This window comes from Dendropsophus ebraccatus, chromosome 15 (assembly GCF_027789765.1).
Source record: "Dendropsophus ebraccatus isolate aDenEbr1 chromosome 15, aDenEbr1.pat, whole genome shotgun sequence".
Classification (NCBI taxonomy): domain Eukaryota; kingdom Metazoa; phylum Chordata; class Amphibia; order Anura; family Hylidae; genus Dendropsophus; species Dendropsophus ebraccatus.
Window position 1 is genome coordinate 67,457,668 of NC_091468.1, and position 22,002 is coordinate 67,479,669.

The 22,002-nt window shown below is 42.8% G+C and overlaps 1 protein-coding gene across 1 annotated transcript in view; it reads left to right on the forward strand.

The window, feature by feature from the left end:
• ADGB (androglobin) overlaps positions 1-22,002 on the forward strand; it is a 138,932-nt gene that overhangs the window by 24,768 nt on the left and 92,162 nt on the right. The window contains exons 4-9 of the mRNA XM_069954785.1: positions 4,832-4,903; positions 4,992-5,195; positions 6,937-7,076; positions 10,248-10,334; positions 15,104-15,294; positions 16,847-16,969. Of these exons, the coding sequence (XP_069810886.1) occupies positions 4,832-4,903; positions 4,992-5,195; positions 6,937-7,076; positions 10,248-10,334; positions 15,104-15,294; positions 16,847-16,969 (817 nt within the window). The remainder of the gene's footprint in view (positions 1-4,831; positions 4,904-4,991; positions 5,196-6,936; positions 7,077-10,247; positions 10,335-15,103; positions 15,295-16,846; positions 16,970-22,002) is intronic.

Here is a 22,002-nt window from a genome sequence, read left to right on the forward strand (position 1 = left end):
CACAACATCTCGGGCCCATTCATATTGTCTTAGGCTGGGTTCACACTGCGTTTTTGCAATCCATTTTTTTTCATCCGTTTAAAAAAAAAAAAAAAAACAGATGAAAAACGGATTACAGAAATGGATGCAGTTGTGTGCATCCGTTTTGATCCGTTTTTCCATTGACTTCCATTATAAAAAAAAAAAACGATCAAAACGGATCCGTTTTTTTTGACGGACACTAAAACGTTGCTGAAACTATTTTTTTTGTCCGTTAATCCGTATCCGTTAAACGGATTGCAAAAACGCAGTGTGAACCCAGCCTTACTGTCTTTTAGAGATGGGCTCGAGTTGCGCTCATCTGTACTGTCTTTCTCTCTCTGCACTCCCATCTTCCTCCTCTCTCTATAGACTTGTAGATAGCTCAGGGATCAGGTTACAGAGGTAAGATGCACAATACAGGAGAAAGAAGCATTTTTATTTGATAAGATATATTACAAAACTCACTTGTAGTGTTCATCTGTGCAGAGTTTGCTGAAACAGGGAGGTGTGTACGTAGGCATGTCTCCACTGACAATGCTGAACAGGGCCATCCAATGCTAAATACCAATAGACGCCTCACGGTTGTATCCACTCAGATCCTACATTTTAACATGGCTGATATTGATGACGATTGGTAAACCCCATTTATTCCTCCAAAGTAACAATAGCGGTAATATTATATTATAAATTATCAATATACCATTTTTTTTTTTTTTGTTAAATGGACTGTAAAAATGCAGTGTTAACCCAGCCTTTATGCATTGTCTACAGCAGGGGTGGGGAACCTTTTCCATGTTAAGGGCCAGTCGGGCATTAATAAAATCATTCGAGGGCCACATACTGTGTGCGGCAGTTAGTAGCGTGGGTCGGCAGCACCCGGGGCAAGGCAAAGTATTGTTCCCCTAGTGCCCCTGCTATTGTAGGTAACCCCCAGTGATGCCCCTTGTAGTCTAGTTAACCCCCCAGTGATGCCCCTTGTAGTCTAGTTAACCCCCAAGTGATACCCCTTGTAGTCTAGTTAACCCCCCCAGTGATACCCCTTGTAGTCTAGTTAACCCCCCCAGTGATACCCCTTGTAGTCTAGTTAACCCCCCCAGTGATACCCCTTGTAGTCTAGTTAACCCCCCCAGTGATACCCCTTGTAGTCTAGTTAACCCCCCCAGTGATACCCCTTGTAGTCTAGTTAACCCCCCCCCAGTGATACCCCTTGTAGTCTAGTTAACCCCCCCAGTGATGCCCCTTGTAGTCTAGTTAACCCCCCCCCCCCCCAGTGATACCCCTTGTAGTCTAGTTAACCCCCCCAGTGATGCCCCTTGTAGTCTAGTTAACCCCCCCAGTGATGCCTCTGGAAGGCCTAGTTAACCCCCCCCCCCCCCCCCAGTGATGCTTTGGTAGGTCTAGTTAACCCTCCAAGTGATGTCCCCCTCATCGATCCCCCAACAATTGTTTCACACCATTCCTGCTTGTCTACAAAGATCCTAGCCCCAGATTCACACTTTTCTAAATGATCCCAGTTTTCCATCATTGCATCCGGCCAGCAAATCTACATCTCCCAGCATGCATTGCAGGTCAGAGCCAACCACAGGGTACCCATCCCTTTCTAGTCGTGTCTCCCCACCGCTTCTAGTGCCTATATAAGATTTATCAGTACTCTTTCACTGGCCCTGGTCAGGCTGTGGTCACAATAAAAAATATTTGTACAGCACTCGGCGGCCCCTTAGGAAAGAATAGAGCCACTGGTCACGTGCCGCAGCTGTATAGAAAACAAAGAGGCCAGGGGTACGGAGGTCAGACCCCCCATGGTCCTGCGGATAAGGAACAAGTTAGTTTAAGGTGGACAACCTCTTTAAATGCTCTAATTTAGAACTGAACATTATTTTACGTGTTGAAGCAATAAACTTAGATAAAGCTGCCTGGTTATAATAAAATATACAGGGATTACAGAACAGCAAGTTAACAGCGGATACATTGACAGAATTTAGGCCGGATATAAATGACCTAAACCAGTGTTTGGGATCTTTGGTTTCATCCTAATGCAGATACAGAGAGAAGATGCAAAGGTACAGTTACTTCTGGTCTCTTCTTTCTATTATGTACATAGGATATTATCGCCATCTAGTGGCCATACACAGAATGCACATCTTGCTTCTCAGCATCTAATACATTACAAACCATCCTATAGTGTTTGCTTACTTTGTATTATTTAAAGGGAATCTGTCATGGAGAATGACCCTATAAACCACTACCACAGCACTATGGATCTTATTAACAGTGCTCCCTCCTTGTCTTTATATAGATGTTATGTTACTGCTATGACTGGGGGGGGGGGGGGGGGGTATCATTGCTGGATGTCAAATATGTGACTTTTTGCAGGTTACCTCTCCTCATGCCTGTTGTCAGTTAAAGGGGTACTCCAGAGAAAAAAATGTTTTCAAATCAACTGGTACTCATCAGCTGCTGTATGTCCTGTAGGAAGTGGTGTATTCTTTCCAGTCTGACACAGTGCTCTCTGCTGCCACCTCTGTCCATGTCAGGAACTGTCCAGAGCAGGAGAGGTTTTCTGGTTAGTTCTGGGCATGCAAAGACCTCCTATACACACAAATACATTTCCACCTGCAATGATAAATTCCCTCCTTAATCCTTCTAGTGCTGCATGCAAATAAACTCTATGTAGACCTGGGGGTGGTTAGCAGAGAACAACTAGTCATGGTGCTCAGCCTGTAATCAACGCTCAGCAGGCCTGACTGACAAGCAAAGAGGCGTCTCCGTCACTGACTGCCAGGACATTGATGCCAGTCATGCCTGCTGAGCGTGATTACAGGCTGATCGCTGCGACTGGTTGAGCTCTGCTCCTCACCCTGAAGCCTACATAGAGTCACGTTATACACAGTGCAGGAGTGATTAAAACTTTATTCTCTGGTGATTTCAGTAACGTAAAATCAATATAAAGCAGAGGTAGAAGCACTTTTATTAACAACTATAGTGAGGTGACAGGTCCCCATTCAATTTGTAATTAGCGCCGGTGTGGAGGGCTTTAATTATTTTGTCTTGTCTGTGGGATGACCTATGTTAGACTTTAACCTTAATGGGCCATCAGTATTTAAAGGCTTACTCCAGAGAAACTTTCTCTTTTATAAATCAATTGGTTTCAGAAAGTTATATAAGTTTCTAACTTAATTCTTTTAAAAAATCATTTAATAATTTTCCAGGACTAATCAGCTGCTGTATGTCCTGCAGGAAGTAGTGTTTTCTTTCCAGTCTTACACAGTGCTCTCTGCTGTCACCTCTGTCCATATCTTCATCCCAACGTCAATGTCTTTACCCAGCCAGACATGCGCAGTACAGCATACAGCCATAGGGGATTGAACATGTGAAGACGTTAGCTGGCCCAGTTAAAGGGTATGCGCACACTACAGAATTTGCACAGAAACTTCAGATAGAGTCTGAGCAGTGGACTTCGCTTAAAGTTTTGCCTGTCCCATAGGCTCACTGATATTGGGCAAATGGTGGATTAAGCTTCAGAATATCATTAAAGGGTTTGTCCAGTGAAAATCTTTTTTTTTTTTTTTTCAAATCAACTGATATCAGAAAGTTATATAGATTTGTAATTTACTTCTATTAAAAAATCTCAAGTCTTATCAGCTGCTGTATGTCCTGCAGGAAATGTTGTTTTACTTTTAGTCTGACACAGTGCTCTCTGCTGACATCTCTGGCCGAGACAGGAACTCTGTCTTGTTTTTATATGAATGCCCATAGAAAGCTTCTCCTGCTCTGGACAGTTCCTATGGGACAGGCTGCACAAATTCTGTAGTGTGCACATACCCCAACAGAGGAAATATATGTTAAGAGAGGATGGATGGAGGTTTATTAGGAAGTAATTTTAAGCTTTATATGCTAAAATATGGCGATTGGTTCCCTTAAAAGGAATGTGTAACCTAAATTTTCTTTTACTGAGTAAGATACTAAAACTTGTTCTTTTATATTAATCTGTTTCTACTTTCTGACTGTAACTTTTTGTTCATTGTTATGGGGCTGCCATCTTGCCTGAGCTGTTTTACCAGCATTTAGTGACATGCTTTACAGCAATACTCATGAACATAGACAACAATAGACAGACTCTGTCCCCTTGAGATGAATGTTAAACATTACTGAGCGCGCTCTGCGACCTGTGAGGTCATTCCACAGGGAGCTGCTATTGTCTCCTCTATCTACTGGTGTCACATGACGCTGCAATGCTGTACAGATCACTTTACAGCAGCCTCCTCTTATCACCACAGAAGTCTCAGCTTAGTTTTAGCCCCAGTGGTGAAAATAAAATCTACAAGATCTCAGGATTATTTTATAATATAGATAGAAAAATGGAAAATTAGAAGAAAATCTGTTTAACATGCAAACATAAACAGTAGGTCGTTTTCTGATGACACCTTTCCTTTAAAACTTCAAATGTTGGGGTGCATCTTTGGTAGTTTACAGGTAAAGATGATGTGCAACCAGCAAAAAAGTGCAAAAAAAATCACTGCAAATACACAAAAATGATAAATTCCCCTCAAAGACCTTCACAACCTACACATTCCTATATTGTTACCCACAGAGTTCATGCAGTGTGTAGAGCAGGGATTGGGAACCTGTGGCCCTCCAGCTGTTACAAAACTACAATCCCAAAGCTAAAGCTCTGGCTGTCAGGTATGATGGGAATTGTAGTTGTACAACAGCTGGAGGGCGGAAGGTTCCCCATCCCTGGTATAGAGGAATGACCTCTACGGTCAGCAGAACATAACCCTGGATGTCTTTCTCTTCCATTCTGATTTAGTCTCCTGTGATTGTTAAGGATGAAACCGCCTGTGATTTATTATCGGCAAATGAACATTTAATTGGGAGTGAGGTAAGTAGAACGGATGTAATGCCGACACCTCTAGAAACCTATTCATTTCTCTCCAATCATTTATTGATATTGTCATTTTATCTCTCAGCTCATGAGATGGATAATTAGTGAGGTCAGTGCCGTCTGGAGAATCTATAATGAAAGTCTGACCGATAATAAAGCGGCATCCACAGACCCACCTGTGCTGGCATGGAAGCCCTGGGAGCACATCTATGCCCTCTGCAAAGCTGGAAAGGGCCACGTGCCTCTCTATAACAGCTATGGGAAATATGTGGTCAAACTCTATTGGATGGTAAGTAACTAACTGCACCATGCAAACCTTTCCTATACAAACAATAAGGGTACTATTACACGGAACGATAATCGGCCCGATTTAATAAAAACAACGATCAGCCGATGACAACAATCATCGGCTGATCGTTGATATAGGTTCTGACCTATTTTCGTCGGGCTCCGACCGCACACCGCTACGTGTAATAGCGGTGCGCGGCTGGCGACTGACGATATACATTACCTATCCACGTTCCAGGGCTGCTCCTGCGCTCTTCTCCCCGGGTCCCGCTCTCTCTGTCCCGCGGCCCCGGCCTGTGATTGGCTGAGCGGCCTATCAGCTAACAAGCCACTCTAAAGCTAGAACGCGCGGGACCTGTGGAGAAGCGGAACACAGAAGCAGCCCTGGAGCGTGGATAGGTAATGTATGTAGTTTAAACAAGGGCTGCAAGGACATCGGTAACGATTTCCTTGCAGCCCTTGTTAAACGATTATCGGGCCGTGTAATAGGTCCAGTAAACGAGCGACGATCTAGCAGATCGCTGCTCGTTTAGAGGTATTATCGGGCCCCCATTGGTTCGTGTAATACCACCCTAAGATCAGGAAGGGGACAATTTTTAGGGCTCTTTAAATGGGTATGGGTACCCTCACACACACTTTTTGTTTGATGTTTTTTAGGCCAAAAAAAAGACAAAAAGCCTCAAAAAACGCTAATTGGGTGCATGGTGTTTTTTCATGCGTTTGATTTTTTTTCTGGAATTTTTAAGACAGTGTAAGTGATTACAGGGCAGTTAAATCCAGTGACTCACATGGGGCATCTTCTCTGATACTTCTTACTGCTCTGAATTTCTTGCAAATTTTTCTGTACAGACATCTCACTTTTTCAGCACCCTCCCAACCTACTAAAATTCCCCTAATTTTGGTCATTTGCCCCTATTACTCAGTTTCAGCTGCAATGTTATCATCACTATCACCCAAAATTAGCTTCTGCAGAATCGTTTAGTTAAGAAACTGCACGGTTTTACCTTGGGAAAAGAAGCAATGTCACTGTTTGTCCGGCTTTAAATCTGTGAGAGCCTTCTGGCATCACCCACCTGGAGTTTATGTACACTAGCTGGCAAGGGGGTATAAAAATTGAGGGGGAAAAAACACCCATTTTTTGTTTTGTTTTCGTTTTTCACACTATTTCAAAACTCATAACTTTTTGTTGCCTCCATTTTTGGGTATGTAGGACGGGGGTGTTTATTGCGGTGATGACACAGTATCCTATTTGTGGCCGCTCTAGATTGTCACTTCCGCCCACTTCTGTTATTGTTCAGCTTTTTTTTTTTCTTTTTTGTGACGTTCTCTTTCTGCGTTTAGATAGCATATTTAATTTGCGTGTCCCCCATTTTAATGATATATTTTGCAGATGTTTTTCAAGAGACAAATTAAAGCTTTAGTGCAATTGTTTAGAATAAATGGTACGTTGGCAATGATATTTATTTATACAGAAGTACAAGCAGCAAAGTCGGAAGTGGAGGGAGCGCGTCCCAAATGAGCAGAGCTTATCAGCGGCTGTCACATAAAGCAGGCGTGCGCGGTGCCTAAGCTACAATCTTGGTGCCTTCTCTCCATTTAAGCCTTCAATAATTTTTCTCGGCCCACAGCAGGAACACAAAGGAATTGTTTTGTGTAGGAGAGATGGATAGCGTCTTCTGAATCATAGTTTCTATTCTTGAGCAGGGATTTCATTACTTTGCTCTTTCTTCTTTTATTCTCAGGGGTGCTGGAGAAAAATAGTTGTGGATGATACTCTGCCATTCAGTGAAGACGACAAGTTACTACTCCCTGCGACTACCTGGGATGCTGAATTATGGCCAATGCTACTGTCCAAAGCCATCATTAAGCTCGCCAGTGTAGAGTAAGGTCCAATTTACATTTCTTTTTAGTTTTTGTTTTTTTTTCAGCTTCAGTTCTTAGAGGATTCTTTTAGGTCTTTATAGATAGAAGTGGATTCTTACTGCAAATGTTCCGCATCGCTTGTTGGGAAAAAAAAAAAAGTATACTCCCTGGTCAGCACGTAGATCCCGGCTGCGCGGTCCACTTTTCAAATAGCTGCCCAGTTCCCACCATCTTTGCCAGTTTCAGCACTGGAGGCGCCCCAGATATTCACTCTATCTGTGAATTGGGGGCACTAGGCCCACCTCCAGTGCACCAAGCAGGCCGAATTGCACAACAAGAAACCAGAGCAGATGGGCGGAACCAGGCGGAGGTTCGAAAAATGGAACGCTGACGCCAACCAGTTTGCATGAAAATTATTTTACAGCAAGCGTAGAGGTACTTCCACTTTACAAAAAAATATATATTTTTTTTTGCCTTTCTTCATTTTTTTGTTTCGGAGCTCCCAGCAGCATAATGAATGCTGGTGCCAGGAGCTCCGAGGTCCGGTTTGCAGAATTTTTACAAGAGACAAAGAAGGCGCCGCCGCTGCTGCTACCGCTATGCTCAGAATCAGCCTGTATTTTATTGTAGTTCTTTGTACTTTGTTTCATCAAAACTCAATTAATCAATGTAATTGATTTATCACCACATTTAACACCCATTGTTCATGCCTCATAGTGTCACACAGATATGATGTCTTTCGCCTGATAAAGTGTTTTTTGTGCCTGGATTGAACATATAATAGGTTTTGTTAGGGCCGATCTGTGTCCACTAAGGCAAATAGTTGCCTTGGAAATCATAGTTCTCTTGACAACTACATTGTCGGCTCTTTGCCTGCAGTAGATGCAGCCAAGCTCAAACTGCTTTAGTCATGCTAGAAAATGGTCATACTGTATACATAGACTGTCTCATGGACTCTTCCGCTTGTTTCCATGATTTTACACGTATTCAGTTACATTTATATCCAGGGTCATACACACCAGTCAAAGCTTTTCTAAGGTACAAATGTTCTTTCTATAAGAAATTAACCTGTTAACAACACACGATGAGCACGTTTGTCCTGATGCCGGTCACAGTGTATAGGGGGGAATCAGGACGTGAGCCCCCTCTATACATGGCTCCTCCTGTCTGCTAATACCTGGCATAGAGCAATCCTTTGTGCCGGTTATTTAACCATTTAGATGACGTCAGAACTGACAGCAACATTTAAAGGAGAAGTCCCATGATACGAAAAAAAAAAAAAAAATACAGAAAGGCGGTTGGGTTCAAGAACATAATAATGTTCTTACCCATCCCCGTGCCCCTGTAGCACCGCTCCTGGGTCTTGCTGACAACCGCCAGCCTTTTGCAACTCCTCCAGCTGCAGAGTCATGTACCTTGCCGATGGATTGTCCACTTAGCCAACCACTGACTGGGGTGGGACACCTGACTGGCTGAGCGGGCAATCTATCAGTGGGGCCATAACGTTGCAGTGGGAGGAGCCAGGTAGGCTAGGTACCAGACGAAACATGACAGCCGGTGGCTCTCAGTGAGACCAGGGAGTGGCGCTACAGGAATGGGTAAGTATACTTTGTTTATTATGTCCCCGTCCCCTTCCTGCCTTTTTTTTTTGTTTCACAGGACTGCTCTATTAAATGGCCAGGATTACCTTCATTTGTGGTCCAGTGGCTCAGATCGGTTCCACGCAGCGAGATCGCTGGGAGTCGATCTGTTCTTAGTGTACTCCCAGACCTTAAGTAGGACTCCTGGGCTGTGGAATCCACTGTGGAATAATAATTTCATTTTGCAGGTTTGACATATAAGCCCTGGTTACAGTCAGCTGACCAGATCCCTGACACTGGGTGCTGATCAGCCAATCAGGGCCAGACTTGTTATGCTCCGCCCCCACCTGCTCAACACAAGCTGAAGGGGAGGCAGGAGGGGTAAGAAGATGGACTGGAGAAACTGAATATGGGGGGTGGAGGGTATAAGGGCAACTACAGAGGAGGAGGGGGTATACAACATGGGGGCTATCTGCAGAGGGGGAATGTATACAGTATGGAAGAACAACTACAGAGGGAGAGAGAGGTATATAGAATGAGGGATGAACTACAGTCCGGGAGGGAAGGGAGGTATACAATATGGGGGAACAACTACAGTAGGAAGGAGGAAGGTATTCAGTATGGAGGCCTTACTGTAGAGGGTTCAGTTGGTCATACAAAATTAAGTCTGTCATTACAAAGTACAATTGGTGTCACAAAAAATAAGGGCTCAAAAAAAGTGAAAAAGTGAAAGCGGTATGGCCTTTTAAACTCAAGGAGGAAGTGCAAAAACAAAAACTTGCTCCGCCCTTAAAGTGTCACTGTCGTTAAAAATTGTTTTGCATAAATCAATAGTTCCGGCGATTTTAAGAAACTTTGTAATTGGGTTTATTAGGCAAATATGTCATTATCTGCATTCAAAAAGACTTTCCCCAGGTCCCCCCCTCCCTCCTCTCCTTTCTGTCATCCACTGCTCAGAATCAGGAAATCTCGACTCTTTTTTTTTATCAGTCGGATCCTGCCTGTTCTATGGAGAGGGGGGGGGGGGAGGAAGGAGCGAGATTAGTCAGCAGCAGAGAGCAAAGGATTACACAGCGGGGGAGCTATTCAGAGTGCTATTCAGAGGTCAGAAAGGTCAGTGGTGACATCAGAGGAGATAGCCTGGTGATGTAGCTGTAACTTAACTCTTTGTTGTTCTGTTTTGGTGCCTCATCTCCCTCTCTCCATAGGAAAACCATGAACACAGGGGGAGAGCTGCAGACTGCTTTTTCATGACAAAAATTCATTTTTCGGCTAATAAACCCAATTAGAAAGTTTCTTAAAATCGCCTGTACTATCCATTGTCAGACACTCTGTAGCCTCGAAGCAAATGTTATAGTCATCTGGTCACATGCATAGAATAAAATGAAATCTTTCCTGATTGGTTCTTCCACCTCTCATTCTGCTCTCTTCATACTACTTTTACAGTCCGTACCCATATGCCTGACCTTTCCCTTATGTTTTATATACCTGTTTATTGGAGATATCAGGTATAAAATATTAACATTTTACTGAACTTTATTGTTAGCAATAGTTTGTCTTTGATATAGATGGGCTCTTAAAACACATTTTTTTTATGATCCTCTACACAGTACCATTGGATTTGCAAAACGGGAGCTTGGGGAGTTTACTGTACTTCATGCACTAACTGGATGGTTACCAGAGGTTATACCACTACAGTAAGTCATTGTTTAATTATTTTTTATATGGAGAATTTGTATTGTGTTTGGGGGGGAGAGATGAATTTGGCCTTACATGAAAATTATAATAACCCCTTCAAGACTGAGCCCTTTGATGCACAAAAGTCTGGGTCAAATTAATGCAATGTTCCTCCCCGCCTTCTAAGAGCCATAGCGCTTTAATTTTTCTACCTACAGGGCTAGTTGGGGTGTCATTTTTTTGTGCCATGATCTCTAGTTTTTATTAATATCATATTGTCGTAACAGAAAAATTTTGATCGCTCTTTATAAATTTTCTTCTCATATATAATTTATTAAAATCAGCAATCCTGGTGCGTTCATTATTGTTCACCGCGCGGGAACAATAATGTTATATTTTAATAGATTGGACAATTCCCCACGCTACGATATGTAATAAGTTTATTTATTTATTTTTTTAATATTTTTATAATGGGTAAGGGGGGTATTTTAAACTTTTATTGGGAGGGGCTTTATAAGGGGTTTTTAATACTTTTAACTTTTTTTTTTTTTTTAATGTAATTTTTATTTAGATTTTTTGAAAAACATTTTGTAAGGACGATACAAAGTAGCCAGACCGGCAAATAACATAGTATTGGACAAATGTGGAACATGCAGCTTGTATTCACATCATGCCAACCATGCATAGAGTTGGTTTGGTAGAGACAATCTGTTCCTAAAACTATAGTAAGGCTGAGATATGAAGTCAAGTATCCAAATTACTTAACTTTTTATAAGGGGTTTTTAAAACTTTTAACTTTTTTTTATTACACTTTTTTTTACACTTTTTATCACTGTAAAACATGCTAGCAATAGATTGCACATACTGATCTATGCTATCAGTTATCGGCGATCTATGCATAGAACCTGTCTGAGAGCAGACTCTATACATGGATTGCCGATCCGACAGGACGGAGGTAAGCGACTTAACCTTGCCTGTCGGCACAAGCGATCGGGACCCCCTCAGCATGGCTGTGGGGGGTCCCGATGACTCAGTGACAAAAGCTTGTTCTGTCACTGAGTACACTAAATGCTGTGATCCCTATAGATTGCGGTGTTTAAGGGGTTAATGAGATGCAGCTTCGGGATCGCAGCTGCCTCTCATTACCTCCGGCCCCAGACACACTGACGTGTGCGGGATCGCTCTCACTGCAGTGGTCCCGCACACATCAGAAGCCCCTGAAGTCAGGAACGTATAGATACATTCCTACTGCACGGGGTATGTGCAGTAGGAACGGATATATACAGATTACTGACAGGAAGGGGTTAATGACTCTACTTATACCACATTTTGAGTGCAGTTTAAAGCGACTCTGTACCCACAATCTGACCCCCCAAACCACTTGTACCTTCAGATAGCTGCTTTTAATCTAAGATCTGTCCTGGGGTCCGTTCGGCAGGTAATGCAGTTATTGTCATAAAAACAACTTTTAATCCCGCAGCGCTGTGTCTAACGGCCAGGGCTTACATTTGTATATGCATTATGGGCCTATTCCATGGGTCGTTTAGAGGAGCAAACGAGCGCTCTCAGCACTCGTTTGCTCCTCGTTCCCCGCTCGCTGCTGCCGCCGCTATTCATCGCGGCAGCAGCGAGCGGGTGAGTGCGGGAGGGGCGGCGGGGAGCTGCGGGGGGATATGGATAGGATATAGCAGCGTCTGCTGCCGACGCTCCTATTCAACGGAGCGACGGCAGCAGATCGCTGCTATATCAGTCGCTTGTTTTTCAACATGTTGAAAAACAAGCGACTGCAACGATCAGCCGACATGAACGATGTCGGCTGATCATTGCACTCTATTCCACAGGACGATTATCGTCCGTAGCAGCCGATATCGGCCGAATACGAACGATAATCGTTCCGTGGAATAGGGCCTTTAGGCTGGCACACCCTCTCTGTCCTTCCTCCCCGCCCTCCTCATCATTAGGAATGCTCCAGGCAGATTGCTTCCTATTCCCCACCTGTGTGTATAATGAACATGGGCTGGATCGGTAATACACCTGTGCAAAGCTCAAGTAGCAGTAAATGTTCCTGGATCATTCCTAATGATTTCCCACACAATATTTTTGCTCAGTATTTTGGTCAGTATTCTGCAACCAAAATCAGGAGTGGATTGAAAACACAGAAAGGCTATGCTCACACACTGTTGTATGGATGCCCGTCATTTAATGGCAAATAACAGCCTTTATTTCAAAACAACGGCCGTTGTATTAAAATAACGTAATTATTTGCCATTAAATGGCAGCCATCCATCCAACAGTGTGTGAGCATAGCCTTTCTGTGTTTTCAATCCACTCCTGATTTTGGTTGCAGAATACTGACCAAAATACTTATATATTGGGAAGTGCTCCTAACATAAACACAGATGTATTCAGACCCCTATATTGAAAGAGAAATATGTCTGTCCAGTTTCCCTTTCAGCATCCCTTTTAGCTGTATTGGAAAGCATTGTTGAGTATTCTATCTAGAAAAGGGCATGCCATAAAAAAATGTACACCTGGTATAATAGTTTTTTTTATGCACGGTTTATCGTTGTATGAATATGATTTATATGTCTGACATATATACATTGCTCTGAGCTGGGGTAGATTTCAGCCATGATTTATGCTGGATTGCTCGCACATATCATCGTAAATTTGCTAGGACACAGTGGCCACAAACCCTTATACCAAGCTTCATCTGTTTTTTTCCAAAGTACAAAGAATAGCGTAAACCAGCTGAGGTTTTATGCATAAAACCATTGCTAAATTCCCTCCAAAGTGAGCACCAGAGCACCAATCTAGGGTTTGTAAAAAAAGCATCAGAAACTTTGAGGAACAATGTAAAGCCAATGCAAAAACCGTGAACTGTTTATAACCTGTGAAAATCATTGTCGAATATGCAATATGCCAGTGATTTTCAACCTTTTTTGAGCCGCGGCACACTTTTTATACTTAAAAAATCCCGGGGCACACCACCAACCAAAATGGCACAAAATGACACTAAAACAGTACATATTATACATATAGTTAATAATATAGATTATAAATCTATTTATACTCACTCAGTGTGAAACCCGGGCCTGTTTTCTTCTCCCCCCTGTGCTTCTCTCCACCATACTTCTCCCCCCTACTTCTCTCCTGTGCTTCTATCCACCATACTTCTCCCCCCTACTTCTCTCCTGTGCTTCTCTCCACCATACTTCTCCCCCCTGCTTCTCTCCTGTGCTTCTCTCCACCATACTTCTCCCCCCTACTTCTCTCCTGTGCTTCTCTCCACCATACTTCTCCCCCCTACTTCTCTCCTGTGCTTCTCTCCACCATACTTCTCCCCCCTGCTTCTCTCCTGTGCTTCTCTCCACCATACTTCTCCCACCTGCTTCTCTCCTGTGCTTCTCTCCCCCGTGCTTCTCTCCTGTGCTTCTCTCCACCATACTTCTCTCCCCCCTGCTTCTCTCCACCAAACTTCTCTCCCCCCAGCTTCTCTCCGCTGTTTCTCTCCCCCATCCCCATGTTTCTCTCCCCCCTGCTTCTCTCCCCTGTTTCTCCCCCATCCCCAGGTTTCTCTCCCCCATTGTTTTCTCCTGTTTCATAGGGGCACCATAGTTTGGGGAACTTTCCCCGCGGCACACCCGACCATGTGTCGCGGCACACTAGTGTGCCACGGCACACTGGTTGAAAATCACTGCAATATGCGCCATAGCTCAGAGGCATAACTAGAAATAGCTGGGCCCTGACTGACCACAAATTTAATTAATGATGTATTTATGTGTAAAGTGTAATGAAGTATCAAAGAGAAGTTTTTTGTGCTGCACTCTGGCCACCTCACCCCTCCTTCCTCCTCCCTTCTCTTCATGAGTAATCAATGCTGCCCGGCCTCCTGCTCGCTCAGCTGTCAGCGAGTGTCTCTGATTGCAGATCAGTTCTCTGTAGGCAGTTTATAGTTAAATCTCTTCTCCCAAATGTGTTGGACCTGTGGTCTAGGGGTAACTCACCTGGCTAGCGACCTGCCAGCTATTCTCTGGTTCGAATCCCCTGATGGAAATGAAATATAAGTCTTTATTTTTTGCTTTTTTTATACTTAAGGTTATGTTCAAACACAGTATTTTTGCTCAGTATATTGGTCAGTATTTTGCCACCAAAACCAGGAGTGGATTGAAAAAACAGAAAGGCTATGTTCACACACTGTTTAAATTAAGTGGATGTCTGCCATTTAATGGCAAATGATTACTGTTATTTTAAAACAGGCGTTATTTGCCATTAAATGATGGTCACCCACTCAATTTCAACAGTGTGTGAACATAGCCTTTCTGTGTTCTTAATCCACTCCTGGTTTTGGTTGCAAAATACTGACCAAAATACAGAGCAAAAATACTGTGTGTGAACATAGCCTTAAAAATGATGCAATAAATTTAAAAAAATGGAGGACTGATCTGCAATCAGAGACACTGGCTTACAGCTGAGCGAGCAGGAGGCCAGGCCTCATTTAACTGCACATGCTTGTCAGGAGGGCTTGCAGTTAATGGGACATTTGCAGAGCTTGGGAGGCCTGCTTAGTCATCGGGTGCTGTAAATGATGACTGAGGGGGCCCAGTGTATTGCAGGAGTGGGCCATATGACCCCCTGATGTGATGGGCCCCATAGCAGTCGCTATGGGAGTAGTTACACCCCTGCTATAGCTTAAATGTTTGTGTTAGCAAGGCCTCGCTTACTGTAATAAACCGTATATCAATTCTTCTGGTCGCTTTTCACTGAACTAACCCATCCCCTGTTTCAGAAATAACTGTCTGGATGAAGTGTGGGAGCTGCTAAAAAGAATAGTTCCTGAGTTCAAGTTACCGAGCGATGAAAAAGATGAAGCCAAACCCTCCGAAGCAGAAGACAAATCTCGAGACAACAAGCTGGCAGATGTTAAACCGGAAATCCCTGTACCCATCATTATTAAGCCCTCAGAAAAGAACAGCAAAGGTTACTCGGCTTGTAGATTTGATGTTCATGCACAGAGTCTCGCTGCCCTAAAAATGTTCCCAGCCGTTTCAGTGTAATTTGATGTGAGAGGAGACGTTGCGTGCACTTGGCTTTTGCTGCTAATTAAAGCTGTCGGTTAAACGCTCTTTAGGCTAATGAAAGCCTTGACGTGGCAGGATTGATATCTTAGTTTAAATGAGACACTCGGGGCAGGTGTCAAGAATATTGCTCTTAGACATTGATGTAGGAAAACTCCAAAGTGCATTGAGCTGTGGGTTATCTAATTGTAACCATTTGATACTTCTGAACCAGAAAGAAAACGATTTTCTTAATGTCTTTGAATAATATGACTCCTTAGCCTTGTTTAGTTAAAGGAGAAGTCCAACAATTCTAAAAAAAAAACTTACAGCCGACAGGGACACGAGGGAACATAATAACCAAACACTACTTACCTCTCCATGTGCCTGTATAGGCCCTGGGGCCCCGCCGGAAGGGATTTCCCCCCTGAGAAATGAGACTTTAGTGTTGACCTACCCTCAGGATCGGTGGTCTGTATGTAACTTGTTTAGGGTCAACACCTGGATCCCCACAGCTGTATGCTAGAGTGAATAGAGCTGGGAGCAGACAGCTACATATAGTGTATAGTAGCTATGTTGGTTACTGTAGCCCTGCTCTCATTCACCTGAGGATATTTATGTACAATCAGGATATTATAGGCATGGAGCTCCATTAATATCTACTTAAAGTGACTCTGTACCCACAATCTGCCCCCCCCACAAACCGCTTGTACCTTCAGATAGCTGCGTTTAATCCAAGATCTGTCCTGGGGTCTGTTTGGCAGGTGATGCAGTTATTGTCCTAAAAAACAACTTTTAAACTTGCAGCCCTGTGTCAGACTGGCGCGGCCTAGAATGTGTGTGCCCTAGGCCTGCACCTCCCCTCTGTCCCTCATCCCCATCCTCCTGACCATTAGGAATGCCCCAGGCAGGATTTCTCCTATTCATCACTTGTTTGGACACTGCACATGTGCTTTAATGATCCACCACATGTGCAGTGTTCAGACAAGTGATGAATAGGAGAAATCCTGCCTTTCTAATGATGAAGAGGGCGGGGAGGAGGGATAAAGAGGCGGTGCAGGCCTAGGGGACAGACACTTTAGGCCACGCCAATTTGACACAGGGCTGCAAGTTTAAAAATAGTTTTTTAGGACAATAGCTCGGATTTAGGACAGAACTTGGATTAAAAGCAGCTATCCGACAGTGCAAGCGGTTTGGGGGGGGCAGATGGTGGGTCTCTTTGAATTATATTGTTCCCCCATAAAAGGCCAATGGGGGCAGCAGAGGTGAGACCTCCAGCAATACTACCTTCCGACAGATCTCTATATTAAGTAACAACTATCTTTTTATCTTTTTACATGTATGTATTGTGTCTGATGATAAAACCTTCTGTTCATAAATGACACCTTTACTTCCAGTTTCTTACATTCTTATGACCCTTGTTATAACCTCAGCTCAGTAACTGGCCAACTTTTTTCTCGTTTTTTTTTCTTCAGAGAAAACAGACTCAAAGGACGGTGGGAAGAAGAAAGGAGACAAAGAGAAAAACAGGTCAGCCACTCATTCCGCGCGACCTCCTTCAGAGTTAGCAAACCCTCTGCAGCAATCCCTTCAAGAGTGTAAGTAAAAGGCATCTGTCTTCAGCCACAGTTTTATGTATCACAGGTATTCTTTTATATTTGCCCTTAAATATTAGTAAAGTCACCTATACCCATTAGGTAAGTGTCAGCTGAAGCTGCCGCTATGGTTAGACCGGCCCACCATGTCATGTATATGGAGGCCTCCCACCTCTCTCCTGATGGGTTACAGCTCTCCCCGAAATGGAGAGAAGGATTAAGCAAGTTAAATTTTAACTGGCTGATCCGAATTGTGCTTACATAGTGTGACATGTGACATAAGATGGCAACACGGAAGCAAGAAAAGGCTTTTTGCTTGGTGAAATTTGCAAGAATGGGGTCTGTCGTGGAATTACAGGGAAACTTTCAGAATAAATTTGGTAAATGTGCTCCACATAGAAACGCCATTTCATATTGAGTAAAGCAATTTGATACCACATGGGAGAAGTCCGGACCACCCAAAGACTTCAGAAGAGACAGTAACCAGGATTCAAGCCATGTGCTAGTGGAGTCCTACATAGACCAGGCTGACTGGTATGGAACTACAGGTGCCATATACCTCAGTATGGTTTATTTTACATCTGCGTTGTAAGACGTACAGATCACATCTTTAGGAGTCTAAATCACTGGTTGGAATTCACTGGTGTTCAAAGACAGTGTCACTTTAAATGGCAAAGTCACTTGCTACAATGTTTCAATTTGGGGCCTAGAAAAAAAAAACTTGTTTCCTTATCGAGCACATAAGGGACCCAGAGTAAGTGTGTTCTGTACAATGGGCATGTGCAAAGTCCATGCTTTTTCTTTTTTTACTAATTATACAGTCACTGACCACTCCTACTGGGCCATTAAAAAGAACAGACATAGTCCATCACAAGATTTGGATGTTGGCGATACCTAAATAGATGTCTACAGTAACAATGGATCGGCCATGCTGTAGCAACAATTCACCAATGTTGCGCTTGCCTTCATGATCTGCTCAATCATCCCGCCAACACTGACCTACCCACCCCCAGCCACAGTATGTGAACAACCTGAAATAAGGCGTTACTGAAACAGTGGAGTCCAATACAAGGATATACTAGCATGTGTCTGGACAGAGCTGGACTACTGCCTAGTCATCTGTTATGTGACCAATGGACATGTAGTGTATAGATGGGCTGGATAGATATTGTGCCTTTTCAAGTTAATACATTTGTTTTGTTCTCCAAGTTATGAATACTGAGGATATCATTTTGCACCATTGTTTTTGAATCACCTTATATATAGAGATGAATGAAGCAGATTAGTTTTAGCAAAACTGATCTGCGCCCATATCCCTTAGGCTGCCGGCTCCGTGCAGAGGGAGGAGACCGCCTGGGGATCGCCTGGAAAATGAATGGAAAACATGGATGCAAATATGGTTGTATCCATGTTTTCCAGGCATTTTCCAGACGCTCTCCGTTCTCCGAACCCCGAATACTCGCCAATTGACTCCTGGCAGCTGTATCCATGTTTTCCTGGCAGCTGGAGAAGATGGATGCCGCCCTAGGGCTGCCATGAAAACATGCATACAGCTGCCAGGTGTCAAATGCCGAGCTCTCTGTTTCTGAGAATGTTGCCGAACCCAAACCATTCGGCAAGTCAGCTCAACACTAAATATGGCCAAAAGATTTGCATCATTTTACCTCATTCTACAGACATTTTCAGCAAAACATAAAAAAACTAAGTAAAAACAAAATAAGATTAAAAAAGTATACAAGTACAAGAATCCTACACCTCTAATCAGTAAAGAAAAGAATATCCCTCACAAGAAAGGAAGATCACATGATGCTCCTAGAAAATGTTAAAAAAATGCCTTAGGGTCCTATTACACGGAGCGATTTTTAAAGATTAATGACTAACGATAAACGATCGCAAACGAGATTGTTTATCGTTAACCTGATATCGTTCACCATATTACACAGAACGCTAGTCCTTATTTACGATTTTTACTATGATCGTTTGTTCCTTCTGATCCCAGCAAAACAATGAACAATGTGCAATTACACTGAGCGATTATTAAAAAAAAATGTGGAACTTGAGCGAACGAATGTGGAATTACAGCGAACAATTAACAATGATTTTAGGTTCAAATCTAAATCAACGATCAACGACACATGAACGATTTTTCAATCGTTGCCTGCAATTACACAGAACGATTATTGTTTAAATTCGAACGATATAACGATTTTTCGCACGATAGTCGCCCGGTGTAATAGGGCCCTTAGAGTTTGTATTGCATAATAGGAATAGTAACAATAGAAAATGTGGTCAATATAAAGTTTAAAGCAACAATGCAATATTTTAGTCCCAGAATTCCTGTTTTTATTTTAGTCCCAGAATTCCTGTTTTTATTTTAGTCCCAGAATTCCTGTTTTTATTTTAGTCCCAGAATTCCTGTTTTTCTATAAGGGAAGCCCTGTATATTGCTATGTACACCAGGTGAGCTCTTGCTTTCTTGCTGTAGTTTACAATATATTTAGCAGTTGATAGAAACCATTACGGGAATCACCCCTAATATATGGACAATTGGTAACTGCAAGAAATAATCATAATCATTAGAATAACTAATAGTTTTATGGAACTTGTTAACTGAGGATAGACCCAGTCCGGTAGTGCTGAGCTCCATATTGTGACGCTACGTGCGGCTTACCCCACAGCTGTTCCTATTAATTCACCATTCATTTTACGACCCCTACGACACGTCTGTATCTCACTTACTCTAATGGAGTTGTACTGATTGCAGGGTTTGTACTAGTAAATACATGTGCTGTTATATACATGGACTTCCCATCACATCTGGAGCAGTCACTTTGGATAGTTTTATACTTTAGATGGAATCACGCAGTCGCATTTTGTGGCATGATATTGCGTTTCCATCAGGGAAATCTGTCCGCCGCTCCCTATTATTATGCCAGAGGACACTTTTCCCTTTTACGTATACTCTGCCAGCAGCTGGGCTTTATTTAAAGCTGTTTGTGTAAGAGCAGGACAGTAGTAATGAGGCAGCTGCACCGGTCCGGCCCGCCAACTTGTTTACTCGGTATAAAAGTGTGATAAATTGCCATAGCCTGATTTGCAGAAAAAAAATCATTTTATCCAAGCACAACAATACGGCCGCGTTGTTTCCCCGACATGTTTTTAAGAGAAGAAGAATGTTCTGCCAGGGTAATGCCAGGGATTTTATTAAAGTAAGAAAAGTCTTGCATTGCTTTCGGACTGTACACGGTCGGTGAACAATCCTATTACTGCAAAAAAAACTTTTGAACTTACTTTTTCATCACAACCATAAAGTATATACAGTGTTCATTGTCATCTACAGTATGTGGACTTTTAAAATGCAACAAAAAAAATCCAATGAACTACTCAATCTAGAGTCTCCATTGATACATTGCACCCTGAAATATTTAAAGGAGAAAATTATTATTAAAGTATTGTATTGCCCCAAAAAAGTTATACAAATCACCAATATACACTTGTTACTGGGAATGCTTATAAAGAGCTTTTTCCCTGCACTTACTACTGCATCAAGGCTTCACTTCCTGGATAACATGGTGATGTCACTTCCTGGATAACATGGTGATGTCACTTCCTGGATAACATGGTGATGTCACTTCCTGGGTAACATGGTGATGTCACTTCCTGGATAACATGGTGATGTCACTTCCTGGGTAACATGGTGATGTCATGACCCGACTCCCAGAGCTGTGCGGGCTGTGGCTGCTGGAGAGGATGATGGCAGAGGGATGCCCAGTTTCCCTCCAGTGCCCTGTGTCCCTCAGTGTCCCCCCGCCATCATCCTCTCCAGCAGCCACAGCCTGCACAGCTCTGGGAGTCAGGTCGTGACATCACCATGTTACCCAGGAAGTGACATCACAATGTTATCCAGGAAGTGACATCACCATGTTATCCAGGAAGTGATATCACCATTTTATCCAGGAAGTGACATCACCATGTTATCCAGGAAGTGACATCACCATGTTATCCAGGAAGTGACATCACCATGTTATCCAGGAAGTGACATCACAATGTTATCCAGAAAGTGACATCACCATGTTATCCAGAAAGTGACATCACCATGTTATCCAGGAAGTGACATCACCATGTTATCCAGGAAGTGACATCACCATGTTATCCAGGAAGTGAAGCCTTGACGCAGTAGTAAGTGCAGGGAAAAAAGGTTAGCACTCAATTGCTCCTTAAAGGGAATGTGTCACCTAAATTTTCTTTAACTGATTAGAGTCAGATACTAAAACGGTTTCGAATCTTTTTCTATTTTCTGACTAATTCTTTTATTTTGTACATTTAAACACCACAGAAAAAGAAAATCCAATTAAGGATCAAAAAATGCAGGACAATCATAAGTAAATATCAAAAACCTTTATTTAGATAATTCATATTTGATAAAATTCATTAAAAATGAAGGGAGTGAAGCAGAACCAAACAGATGGACATACAAACAGTGAGGGGACATATAAATATACTTTATAGGATCATATATTGCACATGCTAATAAAAGTATGTAAAGTTACAGAAATACAGACAGCCTTCACTAGATGGCACACACAATGATGCAAACAACAATCAATGAAAGGTATATACTCAGGCAGAGCCCTGGGGAATAATAAAGATACTAAGTAAGTATCACATGCACAGTGAAATCACCAATAGATATTAGATGATTATGGGCAATGGAGGATGCCTGTATTCCATAAAGTCCCACTCACCTACTCACCCTACGCGCGTTTCGCGTGGCTTTATCAAGGGATGACAATAGACAGACTCTGTCCCCTTGAGATGAATGTGAGAAATTACTGAGCGCGCTCTGTGGCCTTTGAAGAGGTTATTCCACAGGGAGCTGCTATTGTCTCCTCAATCTACTAGTGTCACATGACGCTGCAATGCTGTGCAGACCACTTTACAGCAGCCTGCAGACACAACAGGAAGTCTCAGCTTAGTTTTACCCCAAGTGGTAAGAATGAGAACTGCAAGATCTCAGGATTATTTTATAATATATG